The 12,465-nt window shown below is 38.2% G+C and overlaps 1 protein-coding gene across 1 annotated transcript in view; it reads left to right on the forward strand.

The window, feature by feature from the left end:
- The first annotated feature begins 814 nt into the window (after positions 1–814).
- Lrpprc (leucine rich pentatricopeptide repeat containing) overlaps positions 815–12,465 on the forward strand; it is a 104,716-nt gene continuing 93,065 nt past the window's right edge. Inside the window, exons 1-2 of the mRNA XM_047522317.1 lie at positions 815–1,007; positions 12,148–12,347. Coding sequence (XP_047378273.1) covers positions 859–1,007; positions 12,148–12,347 — 349 coding nt within the window. The 5' untranslated portion in view covers positions 815–858. The remainder of the gene's footprint in view (positions 1,008–12,147; positions 12,348–12,465) is intronic.

Here is a 12,465-nt window from a genome sequence, read left to right on the forward strand (position 1 = left end):
CTACAAGCCCTGCAAAGGAAGTTTCATATTTAACTTGCTCCAGATTTGGGTGCTGACTCCTACTTCCAGAGACCTCCTAACGCAGGTGCATTTACGGAAGGGTGGGGTGAGGTAAGGGTGAAGGGACGGGACGGAAATTAGTTCAACTCCAGCTTTAAAGCTATGTGATATTTGTTAGAATCACTTATTTCATAAACCAAGGCATCGTGTAGGGCATTTAGGGTTAGATCAGCACATTCCTTTACACTGTCCCCGAGCCTCGATAATAAAATTCACATTATATTTAACGCTGGGGGCCCACAGCACAGTGCAAAGGTCCTCAACGTTTTCTCTGTCCCGCGTTTCTGAAGCTAAGGAAGGTCCTATTAGAGCCGCAGCAAACTGCGGCGTTCAGCCAGAACTGCTGTGCGTCACTCAACATCCTCACTGGGGAAAGAGAATCGTCCCCCACTCTGGGATCTTCATACTCGGCTCTTCGCAAGAGCCTCCGGGTACTTACTAGTTGGCCCCCCGCAATCCCCTGCGCTAACCTGGGAGGAGTTGACCTCTTGGGGATTGTACCAACTGAAAAGCTCAGGGGTGAACTGACTGAATGTGCTGGGATATGGGCGATAGAACGGAAATGAAAACGCCTTAGATAATAAATCAAGCAATGTTGTCTAACAAGATACAGGAAGAGATGCTCTGGACCTCAGAAAAACGCTCTTTTTATTTTCTTACAATCTAAAATAGCCCCTGATATCCCCTACACTTAGCGCGCCTAGTCTTTGGTCTCTCCCGCGCCGGGCGACCCCGCCGTCACGTGCTCCTCCTGTCCTTCTAGCTGAGCGTGCATCCTGCTGAGGGGACAACCGAGCCATGGCAGCCCTCCTGAGACCTGCCCGCTGGCTTTTGGGTGCCGGGTCGTCTCCGCGGCTCCCCCTCTGCCTGCGTCTCCTCGCAGGCTGCCCGGGTCGGCCGCACGCAGCCCACTGTCTGTCCGCCGCTCGCGCCCGGCCTTTTGCGGGGTGAGTGTCCAGGCCCTGCCTCCAGCCAGGTTGCGCGGGGTCATCTGCGCTTGCGGGGACTGGGCCCGTCCACACTCCTAGCCGGCCCACGACCTAACTTCCTGGGGCTTTTGGACCACTTGCTCCGACAGGGGTTTTCGGGTGACAGGGTCATGCGCCTACAGAAGGTCATGGCTGCGGGCAAGGCTCGCTTCTGGCTTGCTCCTGCCCTCGCCGCTTCGGGACTGGGTCTTTTTAGCCCCTCGGCTGCCCAGGGCCAGTGAAGCTAAGGGTGGGGGTCTTGTTCCTGCTGTGAGGGTGGCGTGGTGTTCCCCTCCTTTTGATTGGCATGCTTAGGTGTTGTCCCACGTGGGTTCACTGTTGGTGATCAGCTACTGTGTAGTGTTTGGAACTGGGAAGCTTTTTAAAATTTTTATTGGCTGGGGGATGGTTGGGAGTTTAGGATGAACCACGGATAGTTTAGAGCTGGATATCTGATTATGGTCATTTTGGACTTTTGCTTGCATTTTCTTTTAAGAAATTTAAAAAAAATTACATATGTGTATTTTTAGTTGTAGGTAGACACAATACCTTTGTTTTATTCTTACGTGGTGCTGAGGGTGGAACTCAGGGCCTCATGCGTGCTAGATGAGCGCGCTACCACTGAGCTACAACCCCAGCCCTGCCGGCATTTTCTTAAATGGTATTTTCCTTTCATATTTACGAAAGTGTCATATGGGCTGGGAGTTGTCGCAGTAGAATCTGACATTGAATGAATGAGTGAACACATGCAGAGAACTCTGTTGGGTTTTGGGGAACTAAAGACAAGGTAAAAACTCAGTAGCTGTTATATGTGTGATTAATGCCTTCATAGACTGGGGTTATGGGAAGAAAGGTTTGGTATCAATTTGCGGGGAGGGAATAAAGAAGGTTGATGAAAGTATTAATTTGAGTAGTAGTTTATATACTTAGAAATGTTTAAGTTTAACATTGGAGAGAAGCGATGTTGAAAGAATTCATAAAGGTACTTTGAGATTTACCATAAAGACTGAGAGCTAATGATGTGGAATGGGGGGCGGTGGAGGAGGAAGTCAGATTGTAGGCTCCTCAGTTTATTTGCATTTTGCCATTGAACAAATCACCTAACATCTCCAGGCCTCAGTTTCCTTAGCTATATGATGGAAGCAGTAGTAGTGTTGTTATTTGCATGGGATTATATAAAGTATTTAATATAAGGACCTGACATATAGTAAGTGCTATATTAGTTACTATGATAGCGTCCTGCCAGGAAACCTGATTTCTCTATAAAACTAGAAGAAGGAAATGTTTTATGATTTTTAAACAACTTACTCATAAATCTTAGGGAGCCAAAGATTAATTGGAGTCAGCCTGTGCTTTTTTGTATTGGACCTGAGTAGTTAGCCTTCAGAAATCATGCCTTGCTTTCATGGAATGACATCTCTTCGTTTTCAGAGTTTCTATTGAGAAAGTTGTGCCAATTACTCTTATTTTTCTCTAGTCCTTGATATCCTTGTGAGACCAAAGGAGGGTTGATGTCATTTTTCACCTTCACCCTTGGATTTGAGAGAAACTGACTAAAAAGTCAATGTAGTAGAAGGTTATTGGTCATGGTGTTTATCAGACCTGGGCTCTATTTCCTTGCTGTATAATCTTAGACATCTTACCTAAAATGTCAGCCTCAGTTTCCTTTTCTGTAGATGTAACAAGGCCCTTTCCCTCTACTGGTAAAGCTAGTTTCTTGTTTTGGAAACATTTATATGTTTCTTCAGAGGAGGCCTACTTTGACATCAATCTAAAAATCTACATCATTCTATTTTAATTTTATCCCTGACATATTTCACTTGTCTGGTATTAGTATTTATTTGTTCTCTGTTTCCTTAGCAGAAAGCAAGCTGCATGAGAGCATGATTTTGTCTTTGGCCTCTAGGTTCACATCAGAGTAGGAAATAGAGAAGTATTTGCTGTCTTTCTCCCGGACTCTAAACATGCTTTCTATACAGTCTGGTATTCCAGAGCCTGTCAGCAAGACCAGATTTTTCCCATTTGGAAACCAAACCTTTGCCAGGACTGTTACTCTAGAAGCTACAGTCTCTTTCCTGTCCATCTTCCCATTTCCTTCCATTCCTCACTTCTCATTCACTTGTCAAGCCACTGCAGTCACACCACTGGCATAGGACATCATTGTGTTATTAGTAAATTTTTGTTGTAATTTCTTTAAATGATAAAACTCATGTTTTTTGGGGAAAAATTGTAAGATGTGGGGGGGGGGGCAGTAAACCAAAAATCACCCTTAATCTATCACCCAGAGAGAGGTATTGATGTGTGTGAAGTGTATGTTTATTTTAATTTTGGCAAAGGGTGCCTTAATTAGCAAATCCATTTTTTAGTCTTTAACCTCTCGCTTATTATTGTTTTCTTACTTCCTTTTCATGAACTCCTTTCCCTGGCATTGATGTCACTTTTGATTCTCTTTTCTGTGGGATTTTTCTCTCTCATTGCTTTCTTCCCGTGTTCATTTATTGAATGCTTGTGTCCTCGGGGGTTTTAGCCTTGGTCCTTTATATTCAATCACTTTTTTTCATTCTCTGAAGGTGACCTTTTCATTTTTAGGATAATCAGCTCTTGCCTACCTCTCTGGTGGTAGCTTTGTTTCTCCTCTTGGATATTGACTGTCTACTAGGTGCCTCTGCCAGGTTGAATGATAAGTCCTTCAAATCCAAAACATCTGAAACTGGACTCACCTTTTCTCCCAAATCAGTTTCTCCTGTGTTCCCTGTTTTTGTGAATGTTGCTATTTCTTTCCCAGAAAGAACCTGGGCATCTTTGTTCTTGATCTCCTTACTATCGAATTCCCCTTAATTTATTTATTGCACAGGTGATTACGTTCTGAGATCTACTTTGGAAGGTATCACCTCTTCCTCCAACCCCATTTTCATTCCCCAGCGTCCCTGGCAACTTGATCATGTCATTTTCCTATTTCCATTTAAGCCCTGTTGTGTCTTCTGCTGGTTCCAGTATCAGATCTAAAAGCTAGCATAGGTATTTGTAACCTGGGGATGCTTCTGGGATCCTCACTGCTTGTGTGCCCCTAGAATATGGAAGGACTTCTGTTCTCAAAGTATAACAAAAACACTCCTTAACACTATTGTACATGTAACTGCCAACACTTCAGATCTGACTCTTAGTTCCTGGAAGGCAGAGTCTAATTCCTTTTGCCTTTGTCTAATTTTGTGGCCTGTAGTAGGTGTCAAGTATTTGTTGAGTAAATCAGTGAACATGTTAGGTGTTGGTAGAGGAATATTGTGAGATACAAAGTAGATTAAAAAGTGTTCTTCACCCATTCATATCATTACATCTGCTTCCACAAATTCATCCTAATCTTGATTTCTAGTTATGCCCTCTCTGAGAAGGACACAAGAGAATTCTTGATTGAAATTATTAAAATGTATCAATCTGTTTTCAAAATTGAAGCACCAGAAAGTGTGCACTTATCTTTTTTTGCTTTGGTTTTCTCTTCATTCCCTATTTTAGCACCTTTTTTTTTTTTTTGGTATTGTGGGGGCTCAACCACTAAGCTACATCCCCAGCCCTTTTTATTTTATTTTTTTTGAGACAGGGTCTTGCAAAGTTACTTAGGGCCTCTCTAAGTTGCTGAAGCTGGCCTCTAATTTGGGCTCCTCCTGCCTTAGCCTCCTGATTTGCTGGGATTACAGGTATGCACCACTGTGCCTGACACTTTTTTTTTTTAAACAAATGCTTTCTTCCAGTGCTTACCTTATTCTCTGTGAGGATGGGGAGGGGTAACTACTCTTGCTTTCTCACATTTTTCCTTATACTTCTGGATTAGAAGCTGCTTATGTAGTTCTTATGAGAGATTTTAGAATATTGCTTGTGTGCTTCAGAGGAAAGATAGTTTGAGCTCAATCTGTTTGAAGTGAATTTAGACTGATTGACTCAAAGGTGAGTCAATTACTTGGTGATAGAATGGTGTGAACTCTACTTCTAAAGTTGGAAGAAAAGGAAACTTTCCTTTGTTTACCTCTCAGTTTGGAAAAATCTTAAGGTATTAAGAGTCTGTCTGAGTCCTTTGGTATTATGAAGTCTGTAAGATTCACCTCTGCTCCATTTGTGTATAAGTCTGTGAATCACAGAAGACTATGGCAAACACATTTATACCTATTAGATGTGTGCTGTCCCTGAGAGGGGAATATAGTGCTGTGGTATTTCAAAGAGAGGAGTAATCATATTTGTTTTGTGGTAGGGGACCATTCGAATTTTAGAGGCACATGATTATGGATGTGCAGTATTCTAAGGATAGAGAAGCCCATGAAAAGATTTAGCTGCACTTTTATCCTGTGCAGCGTGGTAGAAGCTGATAGGCAAAGACCAGTTGATTCCTTGAAGCCCCAAGGTTGATTAGAATGATGGTTGATTGGTTGATGGTTAGAACCCATTGGAGGATTTTGAGAAGTTACACGTCTTGATAAAGTTTACATGGACTACAGGAGAGAGAGACACTGGGAATGGAAGTTAGGAACAATGTTGTACTGGGGGCGGGGGAGTTCATTGTGACTCAGCTTTATAAAAGATTAAAAGAGAAAAGGAAAAACAACCCAGACAACAGAAATCTATTGAGTACCTTCTATTATAATAAGAGCTATTATTTACTGAGCACTGCTTTGTTAGTCTTAACATTTTTTTTTTTTTTTTTTTTAATTCCTGATCTTCACAAGGTAGACTTTGTTTTGCTGGGTATTAAGCCCAGGGCCTCACACATGCTAGGCGAGCACTATACCATTGAGCTAAATCCCCAGCCCTAAGGTAGACATTTTCATTCAAATGAAGAATCTAATGATGTTTAGAAAGATCTAGTACATTTCCCAGAGTCACACAGCTGTTAAATAGCACAGCTTGTATTTCAACAGGCCTTTTAAAATAAGTCTTGTGATCTCTGCTAGTTCATTTAAAAAAGAAAATGCTTTCATGAACACTTCGTTAATATTTGTTATGTGTACTTTGCTAGGTCCTTTATTTACACTTTCTTATTGTTGCTCAAACTTTGTGCATTTGTGTACTGTCTTCTGATTTTTTGCCAAATTTGAGTACTTCTAAACTGTTACTTAATATTTTTTTCTGTTGGCCTTAGATTTAAACTAACATTTTTAAAATTTAATTTTGTCTTAAACAAATATGCTAGTAAAATCAAAGGCTTGATGTCATAGGGTCTTTTTTTTTTTTAATTGTGTTTAGAAATAAGTAAACCAATGGACAGCTTAGTCTCAGTGCTATGTAAAATCATCTTGCCTAGCAAAAATGTGATATATTGGAAAACACTGCATCATCTCATTTAATCTTCACAAGTAATAGCCTTGTAAAGTAAATACTGTTTTTATCCTCTAGATTATAGGCTTAGAGAATATCTTGTGTTGTAAAAAATACCTGAGACTGGGTAATTTGTAATTAACAGAAATTTATTTCTCAGTTCTGGAGACTGAGAAGACCAGGACTGAAGGGCTGGCATGCGGTGAGAGCCTTCTTTCTGCATCATCCCATGGTGGGAGGCAAAAGAGTAAGAAAACCAATTTCTGAAAGCCCCTTTTAAAAGTCATTAAACCACCCATGAGTGGCCTCTTAAATACCTTACTTCTTTTTTTTTTTTTTTTTTTGCTGTACTGGGGATCAAACCCAGGGCCTGGTGCTTGCAAGGCAAGCACTCTACTGACTGAGCTATCTCCCCAGCCCAGACCCTACTTCTTAATACTGTTACACGGGCAATTAAATTTCATGAACTGTTTTGGAGGGATAAACCATTCAAACCATAGTGGAGAAAGTTAGAGTAACTTGTCCAAGGTCACACGTCTTACAAATAGCAGAGCCTAAAGGCAGGCCAGAATGTGGGACCCAAGCCTGTGTTTTTACAGTTGTGGTGTTTCCACTATGCCATGAAGCCTCTTGTTTGTCTGTAAGATTGTGCTTATCAAGTGTTTATAAAAATGATACATAATCCAGTGGGATGTATACAAAGGATTAAGTAAGCCTAGTTACGGCACTTTTACACTAAATTTTCTTCATTGGATGGGAAATGAGAATTAACAAGGTGTATTGGTGAGACTTGTTGCCTGGAGTTTGTGTTTAAGTCAGGTAGGGGCCTTGGGAATATTTCTTTCTTTCCCTTCTACACTGCTCACTGTGGGCTAAACTTCAGTTGGTCTCCCACCTGGACTACCACAATGGCTTCCTTAATGGTACCTATTTTAAATCATGGACTATATACCATTGGGTTTCTGGGGGAATTTTTTCTAGTAGTACATAAGGATTTGGAACCACTTGGTGGATTGGAACAGCAGTCTCATCTTTTTTCCTAAATGTTATCTATTTAATAATTTTGGTGGCTTCTCCCAGCAGCTAGATAGTTTTTATTTTTTTCAAAACAAATAGATCATGCCATAACTCCTGCATATAAACCTTTAACAGACTCTGATAGGATTCAATACTTTCTATAAGATCTACCTAGGATAGAAAGAAAATCCCATTTGCTTACCTTTAGAATCCATGACCTAGCCCAGCATTTTCTCTCCAGCCTCATCCCTGATGCCATCTCTTACTTGCTTACTTGGCATGTTGACTGTTCTGGAACACTCATTCCCTGCTATGTGTTCCTTTTCATCCTGAGCCGAGACCTTTAAATATCATTGTTCTTAAATGTTTAAAGTAGAGCTTTGCTGTTAGAGTCTTTAATTAGAGTCACTTTTTAATTTTCTTCATAGCTCTTTCCACAGTTGGTGTTTTTATAAAAAGTTTTTTATCTGACATGCTCACTAATTGAACAGAGATCCCAGCACAGTGTCTTATACGAGAAGGGTGCTCAATATTTTGTTTAATAAATGAAAGAACTTAGGTCCATTGTGATTAAAGTAAGGAACAATTTTAGGATCTTAAAGCAGCGATGACCTGAAGAAAGATGACTTTGGGGATACTGATCTGGCAGTTTTGTAGAGAGAACCTGAAGCCTGAAGAACTAATGAAGATTTTATTGCAAAAATCTGTGTGTTCAACAAGGGCCTAAGAAAGAGACAGACATTCAGGGACTCAGCAAATGGAATATGAAGGGTGAGAGATTGAGCAGTAAAATAATTAGCCTTAGATTTTTTTTTTTTTTTTTTTTTTTTTTTTTTTTTTTTTTTTTTGGTACCAGGGATTGAGCCACATCCCCAGCTCCTTTTTTATATTTTATTTAGAGATAGGATCTCACTGAGTTGCTTAGGGCTTCCCTAAGTTACTGAAACTGGCTTTGAACTGATGCTCCTGCCTCAGCCTCCCGAGCAGCTGGGATTATGGGCATGCGTCACCACATCTGCCTCAGAAACTCTTTTTGTACATTGCTGGTAGGAATGCAGAGTGGCACACTATTTTGGCAGGTAGTCTAGCAGTTTCTTACAAACTAAAAAACAGGTTTATCCAAATGAGTTAAAAATTTATGTCCTCACAAAAACCAGCACACACGTTTATTTAGCCTTATTTGTAATTGCCAAAAGTTGGAAGCAACCAAGATGTCTTTCAGTAGTTGGAGGTACAAATTGTATACATTCATGTAGTGTAATACGAGGCAACAATAAAAAGAAATGAGCTTTGATACCATGAAAAGATATGGAGGAACAGTAAATGTATATAACTAGAAGAGAGCCAATCTGAAAAGGCTGTGTACTTTTTTGTATAACTATATGATATTCTGGAAAAGACAAGAACTACAGAGGCTCAGTGCTAGAGCACTTGGCTGGCACATGTGAGACCCTGGATTTTATTCTCAGTACCGCATATAAATAAATATATAAATATATAAAAAATATATATAAACTAAATAAAAATAAAGTCCCATGGACAACTAAAAAATATATTAAAAAAGAAACAAACAAACAAAAACTATAGACACATAAAAAGATCAGTTCTTGCCATGAGTTCAGAAGGAAGGTGAAAGCCATGACTAGGTGGAGCACAGGGCATTAGGGCAGTGTAAATATTATGTATGGCATTATAATGATGGATTCATATATATTTCACCCTATAGATTTGTACAGAATGAACCTAATGTAAGCGGTGGACCTTAGTTAATAATAATGTGCCAGTATTAGTTGGTTGTAACAAATATAGGACAGTAATGTAAGACATTAGAAGGGAAACTAGGAAGGAAAGAAGGTATACGGGTACTGTACTTTCTGCACAATTTTCATGTAAACCTAAGATTGCTTTTAGAAAAATAGTGTAGGTTTAAAATGGGAATTCTATGGAAATCTGTTTATAATAATCTGGTTCATACATATATATATATATATTTGAAATATGGACATTTGCATATAAAGTTGTTATTATTATTATAATAAAGAGTAAAAATAAAAACTACTGGGCTGAGCCTGTACCTCAGTGGTAGAATGCTTGCCTAGCATGTGCAAGGCCATGGGTTTAATCTCCATACTGCAAAAAATAAAATCAAAAATAAAATTACTAACATCACTATCATTTTTGTAAAACAAACAAGCCCCCAGAAAAATAGCCATTTAAAATGCCAGATGTTACCAGAGGAAGTTCATGTGTAACCTGAATATTAGTGGTGAGCGCCAGAGTTTCAGGAGGGAATCTGAGGTGTTGAACTCAAAAATGTGAATGAGCTATTATGATAGTTGGTTGATAAATTTCTCTTACGGGGTTACATCAATGTTGGTTATAAATTTGGAGGCAGTATGCACCAACTTATTCGTGCCTTTGTTTGGAGCCACCTTTATTAATACCATCTGTTTCTTTCCTTCCATTACAACATACTCAGTTGCTCTGGTCAGTGAAGTTCTTGTTTTCCTCAAGGTGTATTAGAGTGGATTTACAAATACTAGACAGTATTTGTACTCAAGGCGTGGGTTCAGTCCCCAGTACTACTAAATGAATGAGTGAATGAATTCTGGGCTGTATAATTAATGTAGAAAGCACTTGGAGAATCCCTTGTTTCAATATATAATTCTTTGACTTTTTAGTAAGGAAAATTAGCTTGAGAATGTTCAGAATGACTTACTGGTTTATACACACTGCCTTCTGCCTGAATTTTGTTTGTTCTCTTTACCAGTTATCAGATTTGAGGTGTGTGAAGAACTAGCAAGAATACTTCATTACCATTTTGAAATTTCTGTGTTAATCAGCTTTTGTTAGTAGGCAATATTGCACACTTGCCTGAACTTGACACATTGTTATGGGTGATTTTAAATACTATTACTGTTTGCTTGACACTAACAAGGGCATAGTTCAGTAACACCGGATATAGGAACAAATAATTGGCTGTGGAAACCTTTGGGAAGTAAGGGACAAATAAGTTATATGGTATGTAGGTAATGCCACATTTAATTCATCTCATTTAATAGTACTTCATTGATTAATTATCTACAATTTGCTGATCACTAGGTTTGTAAAGATAAGACATTGTGAACTGGGAAATGTAGCTCTGTGGTAAGAGTGTTTGCCTGGCATGTGCAAAGCTCTCGGTTCAAATCTCAGTACTGCCAGAAAAGGAGGGGAAAAAAAAAAGGAAGAAAGAAGGAAAAGAAAAGATAGTCTTTTTGGTTGGTGTCCCAGTTTTTCCCTTTGTATTCCAATTTGTGATTTGTCCCAGATTTCAGTGGTAGAATTTCTAGTGTAGTATCAATTACTGCCTCTGTGATTTATATCATCCTATGATGAATCCTCTGGTATAGTTTTCTTTAATAAAACTTCATGTACATAATCGTTCCATTTGGGACTGGTTTTCTAGGTTAATAACATAAGGTAGGAAAGCAATGGCTTTATTTTTCTTTGGTCCTGGGAATCAAACCCAGGGCCTCATGTATGCAAAGCAGCATGTACTCTACTACTGAGCTGTACCCTCAGCCCCTACAGTTTTAGTTTTAAACTTACCAATGATTGTGGTAGAAATGTGCACATGCCAGAAAAATGTGATTATCATCCTGGAGGCATGTCCTGAATTAATAAGTATTTTTACATTTTGCTTTTTAATTATATACTTAGTATGTAATACTTGGTTTTACTTACTGGCTGCTATAATTAAGATATTTGTGGAATAAATGTGTAAATTTCCAAGAATTACAGGTGTTGTCAGTTAAAAATGATAGATATTTGAGTGCAGAGAAAGCCTTTAAATACAAGTATTTACATCAGGGCTTCTTTATACTTAAGAATTATTTATTAAGCCTGATATTTGTGGATCAGGTATAGTCTTTATCGCTATGGAGTGAAATACCTCTGATCTCATGTTTAGAGCATTTGAGAGTCTCTGTATTATTAAAATACTGATTATTAAAATAAAGATTGCTTGCTTTTTATAAACATGTTTATTATTATGACCTAAGCTTATTTTTAAACATTTTTCTTTTTTTTCTGACTTTTCTAAAATTAATGATGTTTAAAATGCAAAGCTTAGTTTTTATTTATTTTGATAGTTTGTTGTTTCAAATAATTAGGAAGTATACAACTCTTTTTGACACATGTAAAGCAGATAAGAATTGATTCAAATTTATTTAGACTGATGGGAAATGATTTTGACCTGAATAATCCTGTAAAGAAACTGCATAGTTTTAACTTGAAATTAACTTTTTATTCTACATAAAATAAGCTTGTTATTTACATTTTAAATATACAATAAACTCAGAAAACATTTGATATTGGTCTTCAGAATTTTGGGTATGTTTTAGATATCTTGTCTCACTTATAGAGGCAAGAGGAATTTTGTAGTGTAAACTAGTTCATTTTCCTTAATTAACCTGGTTTTGGTTAAGGGTGACTTAAAACACACCATATTTTACTTTTTGAAATTATTTTAGATGATTTTATGTTGAGTTATGAAGGTATTCTTCATTGTTCAGGAGATTGTGTATATAATTTGTGTGTGTGTGTGTGTGTGTGTGTGAGAGAGAGAGAGAAAGAGAGAGAGAGAGATTTTATCTAAAACAAAAGTCAACTTTCCTACCAATGTATACTTCTCTGAATAGTCTATTGTGATTTTAGGTATTTATTAACTAATTAGAAATTTTATGTAAATTTTGCTCAGAAAGATGATCTATATAGGTAGCAGTTGACTTAGTTTATTCCTAATTGTTTCTTTTTATAGAGAGCTACTGAGCCAAGCAAGGCTATATGCCATTGTTGCTGAAAAAAAGAATGATCTTCAAGAGGAGCCCATTTCTTCTCCTAGAAGAAGTGCTAATCAGTTTGATTGGGCTCTAATGAGACTGGATAATTCTGTCCGAAGAACTGGCCGCATTCCAAAGGGACTTCTGCAAAAAGTCTTTGATAGCACATGTCACTCAGGTATTTCGAATTGTTTCTGCTTAGAATGTTGAACCATTTAATAAGTATTTGGGGGAGAGGTCATTGTAGATTGTTTGGAGTATCTGAAACACCTTGTTTTAGGTATTTATTTCAAAGT

The sequence above is a fragment of the Sciurus carolinensis genome, chromosome 13, assembly GCF_902686445.1.
Source record: "Sciurus carolinensis chromosome 13, mSciCar1.2, whole genome shotgun sequence".
Taxonomy (NCBI): domain Eukaryota; kingdom Metazoa; phylum Chordata; class Mammalia; order Rodentia; family Sciuridae; genus Sciurus; species Sciurus carolinensis.